At 47.6% G+C, this 12,887-nt stretch overlaps 1 protein-coding gene and 1 long non-coding RNA gene across 2 annotated transcripts in view; both read right to left on the reverse strand.

Moving 5' to 3' along the window:
• Positions 1 to 49: 49 nt before the first annotated feature.
• The window catches only part of LOC111559518, a 25,744-nt gene continuing 12,906 nt past the window's right edge, over positions 50 to 12,887 (reverse strand). The window contains exon 3 of the long non-coding RNA XR_002740526.2: positions 50 to 177. This is a non-coding gene — a long non-coding RNA (uncharacterized LOC111559518). The remainder of the gene's footprint in view (positions 178 to 12,887) is intronic.
• Positions 2,194 to 3,960, reverse strand: HOXA4 (homeobox A4). Its single transcript, XM_003982889.6, has 2 exons — positions 3,231 to 3,960; positions 2,194 to 2,678 (listed from the first exon to the last, which is right to left on the reverse strand). The coding sequence occupies exons 1-2, from the start codon at positions 3,865 to 3,867 to the stop codon at positions 2,332 to 2,334; spliced, it is 984 nt and encodes a 327-aa protein (XP_003982938.5). The 5' UTR covers positions 3,868 to 3,960; the 3' UTR covers positions 2,194 to 2,331.

Here is a 12,887-nt window from a genome sequence, read left to right on the forward strand (position 1 = left end):
AAATGATGATAATCTGCCATTTGAGGTTTTGCAGCTTGACACTCAGTTTCCACCAAGAGTCTAGGCATTTTTTGAGCAGACAGCCGAGATGCTGCGTCTTTGCCCGAGACCATATTATTTGCAAGAAGATCCCTCGCTTCTCCACAGACTTTTCCCAGAGAATGCCTTTCAGAATTGCTGTTGAATTACAAAGAAGTATTTATTGTATGAGGTGATTAATGATTCCTGGGAAAATTGCTATTTTCAGCGTGATTTAATTTCGTTTTACAAGTGCGTGTAGTAGGGGGAGGGTTAATAAGTTTCAGCAGCAGTTGCAGTGTCCCCAGAAATCCCTGGCACCCGTTCACACCATATAAAACGTACTTCACGCCAGGTTTGGCCTGACTTGGGAAGGCATGCATTTGTTTGCTCCTGAATTTTCTTGGGGAGAGGTGGAGGCCCTTCAGAGACTGGTGTCCATCACTCTCCTCTCAGATATGGTTTGTTCATAGGTAAAGAACTGATCACCCTTGCCTGTATCACACACAGGGCGGCAGCGGCATGAGGAGGAACAGCACTGCCCGCTGGCTAAGGGTTTGCCACTGACGGAAAAATGTGCTTAAGATTCCTCTGATAGTCCAAAGGTAGGTGAGCGCCCCCTCCCATCTCTGCTAAAATTATAACGCGAACCTAACATTGCACTCATATAAGGCCAGGTGACAGTTACATTCTAGGGGTGGCATGTGTTGGTTTTCTGCATCTTGTTGTAGAATACTCCTTCAGTGACAACCAAGTCTAAATCCTCTTTACTGATTTGTAAATCAGCACATAAACACTATGGTTATAGAGACAGCCCTGGGTTTTGATTTTCAGCCTTTGAATCTAGATCTTTAGGTTGGGCAGAAAGATCCAGGAGCATTTAAGAAAAGTGACCCTCGCTCAGAGTTGAGCTTTCTTCCAGCACTGAATACTCCCAGGTCTGCCTTGCTTGGGGTATATTTTGAGGGTGGCATTATGCTTTTTCTTTCCTCAGAAGAAACTTTGGAGGGTTTATTAGGAAAATTCGGTTTATTTTGAAAGCTCTGGCTTCAGAAGGAAAGAGGTAAAGAAAGAAAGACAAAAACCCCGAAGCTGTAGTGAAGTGAACCTTAAAGACAGCCAAGAAACAAAAAAGCAATCTCAATTCTTTGCATAAACTATTTTTTTCTATCTCCAGGGAAACAGGCAGATTAAGTGTGAAGGTGCAATAAATACCAAAGGGACCACTTCTTTCCAAGTGTGCTCAGAGTTCAGCCTGTAGAACAGCTGCAGAAACTCCTGGGCCCGAAGCACTGCGTGGTTTCACCTTTCATTGCAGGGAAGGACACGTTTCTATGCCTTACAGAGACTTGAAGCCTGAAAGCCTGGCCAAGTTTGGGAAGAAGAGGAGCCCTCTCAGAGCTCAAGAGCCTTCCTGCTCTTTGGAACTTTTCCCACCGTGGGTCAAACTTGACAAGAGTTCAGCTCAAGTTGAATACACTCACACAAATTATGTGAGCAGTCAGAATCCAAGTGAACATAACTTGAGCCATCTACAAGATTTTTACACACAAGGGCAGACATCTCCACCCAGAGAACCTTTTTTTTTTTTAATTAAAAGTAGGAAACATACAAATGTGTCTTAGAACTTTTAATGGTTTTTAAAACAGAGTTTATTCTTAGCACATGGCTTTTTATATAGCCACACCACAATTTGTACAGTTGCACATGGGTCGAAATGCACTCCCCTCTCCCCCGAGATTGTGCCTCAGAATAAGACAACAATATCTCTACAACAATATTTTAAATAAATGCAAGGAAAGGAAACTAACATGTGTCACATCTACCATCAAGGTCTATACATTTTGAGAATTAAATAATCTTGTGAGGTCCACAATGTCTACTCGTTTATTCAGTTCAATACAAGCTTGTATGAGCTGCCTTAATGTGGAAGGGGGAGGTAGGGAAGGTGGGGGAAAGGATCTGTTTCCTTCTGCTTGCAACAAACATACAGGTATATGTCCCCAGTCAGCGTGGGCTATCCAGCTGACTTTAGCCATCTCAAAAGTATTGGTTGCCAAGTGGTCCTCCTCAGGTACCCAATCCTGGCGGCCTTATTCAGGCCAGCCAGCATCCTGGCTATTGTCTGCTCTTAGTTGGCAACCAGCACACTCTCTTTGGGGGAGAATGTCTTCTTTTTTATTATCCTTTTTCGCCAAGCTGGGTTTTGTTTTGGGGTCTGTTATAGTCCAGACAGGTAAGGAGTATGGGGAAAGGGGCAGAAGAGAGGAGAAAAACAGGTGGGGGGATGAAACTGGTCTAGATCTCTGAAGGTTATATGGAGGAGGGAATGGGTGTTGAGGCGCCCTGGTGGGGGTGAGGATGCAGGTGCGGGCTCTGAGTTTGTGCTTTCCCTGGCGGGCCTGCTGAGGCCGAGGCCGAGTTGGAGGATCGCATCTTAGTGTTGGGCAATTTGTGATCTTTCTTCCACTTCATCCTCCGGTTCTGAAACCAGATCTTGACCTGGCGCTCGGACAAGCAGAGCGTGTGGGCGATCTCGATGCGGCGCCGCCGGGTCAGGTAGCGGTTAAAGTGGAACTCCTTCTCCAGCTCCAAGACCTGCTGTCGGGTGTATGCGGTTCGAGAGCGCTTGGGCTCCCCTCCGTTATAACTGGGGTTGACTGAAAGCCCATAACCCCGAAGGAGAATGCCAAGGAGGAGGGAGTGGAAGAGAGGGAAAGGAGGAGGAGAGAGAAGGTGGGGTGGGGAAGAGCAATTGGACATCATCATTATATAATAACCTGACACCAAGTTCACGCAAGATACATAAAACGGCAAAGAAAATGTTTCACAGGCTATTGACAACGGGAAACACCCGAGAGCCATAAAGAATGGTGCTGGGCATTGGGGCTGAAGAAAAGCTTCAAAGACACATGGCCTGAAGCCTCTGCCAGGGCAATTAAATTTATGGGGGCTATAATTACTGCCCTAACAGTTTGGCGTCTCGTAAATCTCTCGATAAAGGGACCCCGGGTACAAAAGGGTTCTCACGTTAGGATCAGGCGGCTGGCTGGCGCGCACACACCCACATCCCACTGTAGCTTGGGCCAGATGGGGGCTCCCCTCCAGAGGCCCCCTTTCCCTCGGCCTCTCCCCCTGACCCTCACCGCGACCCCCGAACCCCGACCCGGCCCCAGCCCACCCTCCCGCGCCTCCCCGGCGGCGCCACATACCGGCGCTGACATGGATCTTCTTCATCCAGGGGTACACCACGGGCTCCTTGCCTTTCAGGCCCGGCGGGCTCTTGTCGGCCAGGAGCAGCGGGCACGCGGGGGCGCTGCCCCCTGCCGGGACGCCCGGGGTGGCGGGAGCCGCCTCGCAACGCCGCGGGGGTGCGGGGGGCGCCGCGCGGTGCTGCGGGGGAGGTGGCGGCGGCGGCGGCGGGGGCTGCCGCCCGGGCGGCAGGACGTGGCTCGCGTGCAGGCCGTGCGCAGGACCCTTGGCTCGCGCCGGGGGCTGCTCGGGCTGCGGCTGCCGCCCGGGGCTGGCGCCACCGCGGTAGCCATAGGGGTAGGCGGCTTCGGCGGCACCGTGCGCGGGGTAGAGCGCGGCAGCGGGGTAGGAGGGTTCGCGGGCGGCCCGTGGTGCGTAGTAGGTGGCGGGGGGCTCGCGGCTGTTGCCCGCGTGGGGGAGCTGGGGCTGCTGCGCCGGCAGGTGCTGGGCCGCGGGCGCTGGGGGCTGCTGGTAGCTGGGGCCCCCGCCTGGGCCGCCGTCTCCGCCGCCCGGGCCGCTGTGCTGCGCGTACTCCTCAAAGGGAGGGAACTTGGGCTCGATGTAGTTGGAGTTTATCAAAAACGAGCTCATGGTCATTAATTTGTGAAGTGCAAAAATACTAATTTTTCTCGCGTTGTCGTTTTTCTGGGCTCGCCGAGGCCCCTCCCCCTCCTGCCTCGCTTCCCATCCCCCCTTTCCTCAGCTCCCTTCCCCTCCCCCGCTGTCAAGCGCCCACCCCTCCCCTCCCCTCCCCTCCCCTCCCCCTCCCGCCGCCGCCGCCAACGCCACCAAAGTTCGCGCCGCTCCTCCCCCCCTCCCGCGCGCACGCGCGCGCGCGCTCGCCTCGGCCCCACGCGCGCCCCGCCTAGTACCCCCACGTGACCCGCCCCCGCCAATGGGCGCGCCGCGCGCGCGGACCCGGATCAGGAAGCGCGCGGGCGAGTGATGGATGCTGCTGTCCGGCCGCGGGCGGAGGGAGGGAGCTGGAGCTTTGGTCCCCCCCAGCCCCCCAACTTTGGGTCCTGCTGGCAATTCGGGCCCTGCCAGGGCCTCTGGTCCTCTCGGACGCCCAAGTCGGGCCCTTTTCGTGCCCTACTCCTGGTCTAGGCCTCGGGGCAGCCGAGTGGCCGCGGCCCATCGCTGACCTCGGGCCCAGCCTAGCCTGTCCTGGCGTCTTCTAGGGTTCGAGGCCGGCGGAGGGAAGGAATGGCGCGAGGACCAAGGAGATATCCTGATTTTAACCGTGGCCCCGGATTAAAACGAATAAGGCCAACAGATCCATATTTTCACCAGCTGATCCCCTTCCCCACAACGTGCTCGCCGAGTCCGCCCGAGATCCCCTGCTTTGAGAAGCCCGGCAGGAGCCGCAAAGGGTGGGTGGGTGAACAGCTGGGAGAAATCGGCCAGAGGAGCAAGGCCATTGCAATGTAACCGGGTGGGCATTTTTCATTTTTCCTTCCTTTTAGAGACAGAATCTGCTTGAATTTTTAGCTAAGAAAAATCAAAACCTTTCTGATAGCATCTCATTTTGATGGAGGTGTCGGTATGAGACTTAAACATGCTTGCATTTAGTAGGTGCGGCCGTGAGAGAGAAGATAGCCAAAGGGTGGGAATAGATAGCGACGCCTCCACAAAATCGAGTTTCGAAACCAGCAACTTCCTATTTCAGAACAATCCCCAAACAAAAACAAGCTAGGGACAGAATAGGTACCGTGCCCAGTCTGATCGCTGAAGGGTCTTTTCCCCCCGCTAAGAATTTTAGATTTTGTCTTTTGGACGCTGCTTTCTAAGGCTGTATCTGAGGCTAAAGTTACACCTACAGGACAGTCTATAATTTCTGAATTGCTGAAAATTAGCATATTAACGATATCAGTAGCTCTGGAAAGTGGGGGGGGGGGGAGAGGACTGTTGCCTGCCATTTGGTAATTGAAATCTGATGGGTAAACTAATTACGCCATTATTAAGAAATAAATTACTTATTAATTCCACCTAATGTTGATCTTTGAAGTAAATACTGATGCCTTAACTCATAGTGTGTACTTTCCCTTTCTTTTCCTGAGTGACAGACACACCTGGCTCCTCTACTTTTCAGCCCAGATTAAAGCAGTGCAAAGTAGCACAGTCACCATTCTAAAAATACTTTCATATTGGCATGCAAAGCAAGGATTTTTCAGCTGGCGCACCTTAGTTGGTTTTTCAGAGAGCAGGATAAACAGCCTTCTCACAACTGAGTCTCAACCGCAGACAAGGAAAGTTATAGCCTAAGCCTGGAGATACTTCAAAAGGAATGTCAATTCTATCTTCATTTATATCGGTTACTCATATGAGTTACTAAATGCTGGAATATATCCATTTGATGGATAGTCATTTAATGCTTAGCCACATAAAGCCTATTATATGGGACTAATCTTTAAACTAATTTAGGAAAAGAGGTTAAAAAAGGGATCATGTTAGCTTTCCAACTGGAATCACCCTGAAGCGGTACAAAGAGGTTTCCCACATTGGATGTGTGTCTCTGAAGAGTGCTGTCCATCGACATGGGGCACCCTGAAATTTTTTGAAATGAAATCTGAGCCACAGACAGAAATCAATCTTTAGACCTCCTCTCTAGAGTTGGGGGGAAATCTAGCCTGTGATACAGCTGCCTAAATCTGTATTTCTCAAAAGCAAGAAAAAATAATATAGACATCTATACTATTTTATATGCACAGTATATACATATATGATATAATTTGCAGAACATGGCTTTCTAAGCTTCAGGGGGAAAAAATGACAAGGAAAATTTGCCTTCCTCCTTAGGTCGTCAGCCTTGAGTACTAGGGTCTTAACTATGTCTGTTTAGTATTATTTACAGACACTAAAACACAAAATTCATGTTGTTTAGCCTCAGAACCTTCTACCGAGTTTCTATTTTAAAGTATTAATGAGGCACAGGCACTGTTTTGTATATGGTTAACCTAAACGGGTTAACTGTGCCTGTGTTTTATGTGGTTCTATTACTTGAGGAAGATGGGCTTACACAGAATCCCCCAAGGCCTGTAACTTGTCTTTGTGGTTCCTATCATAAACACAAACGGAGCCAGGACCACCAAGTGTTATCTCACACACCGACATTTTGACATTTTACTGCAAGATTTATGGCTGTAATAAACAATCTCAGTACCTTTTCTGATCCTTCCACAATCTCTCTTTGCAAGCCATAGCATCGTTCCATTGAATCAAATAATCTTTTGAAAAACACTTTAAAAAGCACACACACAAAAACGTCTTGCCTTTACACAAGATCCAACACACCAGAGTAAAGCCAGGAAGAGTCTAACTCAATTAATAAATAAACTGAAGTTTACCAGCAGCATCTCGCCAGAGAAAAGATGGGATGCCCTGAAATCGAGCAGAGAGAGAGCATGCTAATCTTCTCACACCAACTGGCTCCAGTCCCTAGCAGGGTGAAAGCGTTATCCTTTTCTTGGGAAACTGGTGAGCACATTTGCTCATTTCCACGTGCAGAGATAACATATATTCCCAACAAAAGCTTTCTTAAAATCCCATTAAATGAAATAACTTTTCATCATGTCCTCGAATCCCAGATGGAAGAGGAGAGCGAAGGGAGTCTAAGGGAGAGGGAGGGCGAAAGGGAGGCAGTGTTTGCAGCCTAGTTTGAATCTGATTTGAATCATTTTGAATATATTTGGAACAGCCTTCCCTCTTGAATGCAACCCTGTCCCAAGTTTCAAAGTGACCGAACAGTGACACCGTGTGCATTTTGTTTCTTATTAATCTTACACATTGACAGTCTTTGTTAAATCACAAGGCGCGCCCTTCACCAGCCGACATTTTCATATTTGTTAGACGCGCTGACCTGAAGTTCACCTCGGCCTTGGACTTTGCGCTTCTAAAAGGTCTATACAGTGCCTTTTAGAGAGCAGGGTGCTTTGCCCAGGTCACTCCTTCTCAGGGAAAACCAAGGGGGAAAAGCAAAGGAAATGTAAACGTTATGGAATGTATTGACTGTATTTGTCCTTTGTTCTTTAGAGCCAGAGTTCTCCAGACTGTTCTGTGTCTGGAGCGCATACGGGAATAGCTGAATTTCAAAATGCCTGATGGTGGTATTTGAGGGCTTCCCCAATACCTACACTAGGCATACGATTTTAGAGAAGCAATACTTAATCAGCCATTTGACCAAGTAATTGTTGAAGGGCAGTTTCCTTGTAGTGGTTTATAATAGTGGACACAACCCACACATCAGGATTGAAATTGATATCAGGATTAAACATGAATTTTAACCTGGATTGTGCAAGAGGCCTAAAGATAAAAATCCTCCAAATAAAAAAAGTAGGTACTCTAAAAAGCAGTAACTTCTGCAGGTACTTTTTTTTTTTTTTTAACTACAAAAACTGGCTAAGAGGTGTCTATACTTCTTGAAGCTGACATGTTTCTAAGGTGTGGCATGCTTTTAACCAATAACACGATAGCAAGGTTTTCTTGAAGAGACACATGATTGTCTTGGTGAGTAATAGAGGGGGTTTCAGTTTTCTTCATTTCGCTAGCCCAGATGTGGTGAAGTGTTCATTGTGGTAACAGCAATCACCACAGTTGTTTCCTTCTACTTTCATCTGGCACACCCCCATTTGGCTTCAAGCTCTTGGCCAGAGTAAAAACTTTACACATTGCACAGTGGAAGCAATCTGATGACTTCCATGAAGTCAGTGCTTGGGAAATATTGACTTTGCCACTAAACGTACCTGGCACCAGGAAATCCAATCAACCAGAGTATATTGGGATGATCTCAAAAATCCCTGCAAGAGTCCACATTCTGAGGAGTTGAATTAACTTCTCTCTAACGTTAAAAAGAACAACGTAGAAAAAAATTGCATTTTTCTCCTCTGTTTTCCTACACTGATTACTTGAAGTTCAGTAGATAGAAAAGGAAACTCTGTCCCCACCCCCCAAAACAGATTCTAATGGCACCAATGGCTAATGTCTGGTGCATGAAAAATAAAATATCGTTTAGTTTTCCACTTGCAACTCACACATGAGGCATTGGTTCCAGTTGGCTTCCTTAACACACTATTCCCTTTCTTTTCGACCCTCTCACCCTTCCTCCTGAGCTTGCTTCCCCTCTCCTTAGCTTTTATTCCAAACGTATTTTTAAAGAGTCTTTTCTGGAGAATAGAAGTCCCTCACGGTGGTCTTAACGAAGTGGTCTGGCATTTATGGATTCCATTTTCCTGTCCAAATGGAATCTTCTTTACAGTTCAGTCATTCACCTACAGACGGTGGCATTTCTCTTACATTTCGTTCAGGGTTAACAACAAACGTAATGAAAAATTTCCAACAACAAGAACATGTTCACGGTACCCGTAAGCATTTCCTCACTGGTGGAAGGTGGAAGAATCCTGCCCTTCGAGGAGCATTTCCACTTCTTTCCTCCCCTTCCCAGCTCTGAGAACTCTTTGCGACTAGTGGGTGGCGGTTTCCCAAAAACCATTCTGTGTTTGAAAACTGCAAAGAATACATTTTGCAAGGAGTGCCTATGCTTGCCCTTGTCCTCACACACTTTCGGGACCATTGTATGAATGAAAAAGAAAAAGAGGCTGGCCAATCAAAATAACAATTTTCAAATAAAGGAAGTTTCCTGCGCCGTTCTCTTGCCTTTGAAGGTATGGTGAAACGTTGGAGGCTTGCTACATTATTTCTTAAAGATCCACTGATGAGTTCTGAGCTTTTTAATTTTGTGACAAACCCACAAACAGCCTCCTGGTTCCCCAACATCTGAGGTGTCGGTGCTTCAGTCATCTATGCCTATTTACCTGCTGCTATTCCCTCAGAATGGGAGCGATAATTCAAGATGAAATACAGCACGTATTACTCTTGAAAAGAGGAATTTTCTATCCTTTCCTCCGTAATTGAGGTCATTCAACCACTAGGGTTCACCTGGAGTCCATACCATGATACACGCGTCACTCCGAGCCATTTTATCTTTTGTGCTGATAGTCAAGATCGCGGCTCTAACATTGACATCAAACTCTGTCTGGGCAGATGACTAAGAGTGCTGCACAACATAAACTTTTGACCCTCAACTTTTTGACCCGCAGTTGCAACGCACTAACCACAAAGATACACAAAGCTGTGCCTCTTCTTTCAGGGGGCAGGGTTCCCCCCTCCCAGGACACCCTGCTTCTGCCGCTACCTTTTGGATTAAGAGGGTGGATTGGATATTTTTGTGTTTGTCACTGTATTCCCTGTCAAATCAGCCTCCTACCTCTTCTTGTCAGCACTTAAATAGGAGTGAGATTGTTTTTAAAATCACTCATCATCACATTTACAGGGAAAATTTGGAATAGGACGGTGGAACCTTGAGAAAAGTGAAAGAAAATAGAGGATGGGGAGAAAGCAGGCAGTGGGAGCCGGAGGCATTTTTCCCCCCTTTATTTAAAAATAAAGACGCAGCCCTAATTGTTGGGAGAGCTGGCCCAGGCAGGCGAGTTGACTGTGAACTTGTACTAAAGCGTGCTCTGCTGGCGATTCCTAGGGTGTGCAGATTTATCTTCTCTGCATTTACTTAACCCGGCAGTGAACTGCACGAGCGTCATTTGTTAGGCGATGACAGACTTCACCTCCAGCAAGGGCTGCTTCACAAAATCGCAATAATTACCCAATAACCTTCATAACAAATATTATTATTGAAAAGACTGGTTTGTGGGGAGGGGACCTGGTGGAAGGACAGCTTCCTTTGTGAAAAAAACACCAAACAAAACAGACCTAGGCATATCTTCACTTCTGGGGGTTAGAATGGCCAGCATTGTGGGTCCCCTCTCCTATGTGGGTGGGAACCTAGGCTGACCCCCTCAGCCCCATCTGGAAGCCCCGTTTATAGTTCTGTCATTGACTAGAAAGAAATTCTGCCTTAGAAGCCAAAGGGATGGAACCCACAACATTCTGCACTCTCCATGGTAGAAGAACCTCGGGACAGACTCTGGAGCTAAAGCAGGGGAGAGGCTTCGAAGGGCAACTTTTAAGCTAAAAGGATTGTTTTCCTCTTTAATAGCCCATCTTTCAGGATGTAATTTGCTCCCCCCTCACTAATTGTTTGGCTATAATACTCTTCACATCTCAACAAATGAACATGACTCTGTTTCTGGTAGAAAATTCTGTCTTGCTCTCCCAGAGCCGCCAACAACGAAGCAGGGGAAAGAGCTGGAGAGAAGGAGCCTCGGCATAATGTTGTGAAATCAGACCATGGAAACCCTTACAAACCCCTAAGTAAGTGTGACCAGAAGCTTCCTATTATATTTATAGTTCAGGAAATATTGTCTCTTCAGCTTGTAGAAACAAACGAGGCCTTGCACATACTGAACACCTTCTCCTCTTACAAGATGAGGAGCACAGACAGACATTTCTGCCACCGGCTAAGGCTGGATGTCTTCATAAAGACCTTAATGACAGAGATTTTTTTTTTTCTTCTAAGTAAGTTCCTCTGCAAAAACAATTCCAAAGAATGTACAAGAAGAAATACCTTACCTACAAAATGAGCAGGTAACAAGCCATCCTCTTTACTATGCTTCCTATGAAAATAGGAAGAAAAAAATTCTCCAATAACACTCACATAGGTCTGATTGGATGCTGTATGTTTTTAAAGTCATTTAACTCCATGTGAGTTAACCTGCTCTCTTAGAAACTCTGAAGTTTTATAAAGATTCCAACAGACAGAAATAAGCAAGCTGACCATATTTATAGGCTGTATTTTTTTTTTTTTAACTCAGGGGAAAGATTGTCTATATTGGGTAATGCTGGATATCGGTCCAATAGCCTTTCTGCCCATCCCCATACCCCAGGGTGAGATGTGGCCACGGAGGTGGTGTGGACGCTTCCTCCAGGCAAGCTACTCAAATGAACCTGCCAGAAGTCCTATCACTCTTTTCTGCTACTAATTTTAGTCACCAAGAAATCACTCAACCAAGATCACCAAATGAGTAACTAAAATAAAACCTTAACCCAATATTTTCCAAGAAAGAACCCAAAACTCAGAGCAGCAAAACAAAAACTCCAGAATTCTCAGAGACACACAAAATAACAAAAGAGAACGCAAATAGAGTTCCCATTCTAGTTCCCACTAAGATGCGGACACTGAGCGCTGCAATGCCAGTCTTTTCACAGGTCATGCAAGATGACTTCAGGGATTTGCCTTGCCACTGGTTCAGAGAAGTGGGACTTGTGGGAGGGTTTTGATTTTTCAAAAAACTTCCCAGGTTTGTTTTTGGGCCTCTGACTTTGGGGACAACTGTTGGACTTATGTTGAGTGTCTGCACAATAAAGTTTGTTGAAATTCCAAAACTGCACTTGAAATCTTTTCACTTTAAGCCCTTGGCAAATATCTTTAGCAATTAGCACTTGAGAAAACTATCCAGCTCCTAAAGAGACAGAAGGTCCTAATTTTTTGTTTGTTTGTTTCATTTCTGAGTTGGAGAATTTGGCTTAATTCTTCCAGGGAATGGGGGAAATCTGCAAGGTCCCTTGTGGGTATCCATCCAGAGAAAGACCCCAGGACAGGCCACAGCATCCCCAGTCACTTTGTCACTGAAGAGTGTGAGGGTTTGGGGCCAGAGGGGGTGGTGGCTGAGGCCAAGTTGGAATTGTACCCAGGAAAAATTTACTTCACCTTACTTCGTGGTGGTGCAATATTGGGAACTGTTTTGGAAATCATAGATTATGTAAATTTCCTGGGATCAAACAGAAAGAGCAGCTAACAAAAGAAAGGCGGAAATCTCCTACTGACAAACGACCAATTTCTTCCCTAAACTACCCTTTATGATGTGTCAGGAAAAACAACCTAATGGCTCTGGGGACTTTTAAGTTGGGCATTGAAGACACCTCGACTTCCCCTCAAACTTTAGGGCACAGTTTGGAAGAGTTTGTCTGTATGTTGAGGGGGAGTAAATTTCTCGAATCCTTAGTGTTATCTAGGGGGATCCCTAAGTTGCCTTTTGAGCGTCCTGTGCCTGCATGTTTTAATTCTACAAAGGAGGAGAGGAAAAGGAAAGGAGAGAGCGAGAAGAAAGGGAAGGCGGAAGAAAAGAAAGCGCTTTAACTCCTTTCATTTAGCCTGGGGATTCAAAGACTAAAGTTAAATCCGGCCATAAAGTTTATTGCTTCAGACTCACAGGCGGGTGAGAACAGTCCCACCGAAATAAAAAGAACGTGCAGGCAAACAAGGTTCAGGGCCTGGTCCCGGGTGCGGGGAAGGGGGTGGTGAGCCCTTCCCCCCCCCACCCCCCCACCCCCACCCCCAGGTGGGGACCCGCGGTCCCCGGCGGCGTCCTGGGCTCGGCCTGGCAACCCAGGGGCCCAGCCTGGAGGTGCGGCCGGCGCCTCGCCGGCCTCTGCCACCCTCCGGCTCTCCCGAGCCAGCCTGAAACTCGGCCCCGAAGGCAGCCGCCTCAATTCAGTGCTGCCAAATGACCCCGGCCCGCGAAGACATATTGCCACAGCCCCGTAAGGAATCCCGCCAGAGTCCGCCTCGGCCCAGCCCGGGCCTTTCTTTCAAACTCCAAGCACTCCCCAGCGCAGCGCGGCCCTTGGCGCCCGCGGCCGGCGCCCCACTGTCTCCCAGCCCCCAC

The sequence above is a fragment of the Felis catus genome, chromosome A2 (genome assembly GCF_018350175.1).
Source record: "Felis catus isolate Fca126 chromosome A2, F.catus_Fca126_mat1.0, whole genome shotgun sequence".
Classification (NCBI taxonomy): Eukaryota; Metazoa; Chordata; class Mammalia; order Carnivora; family Felidae; genus Felis; species Felis catus.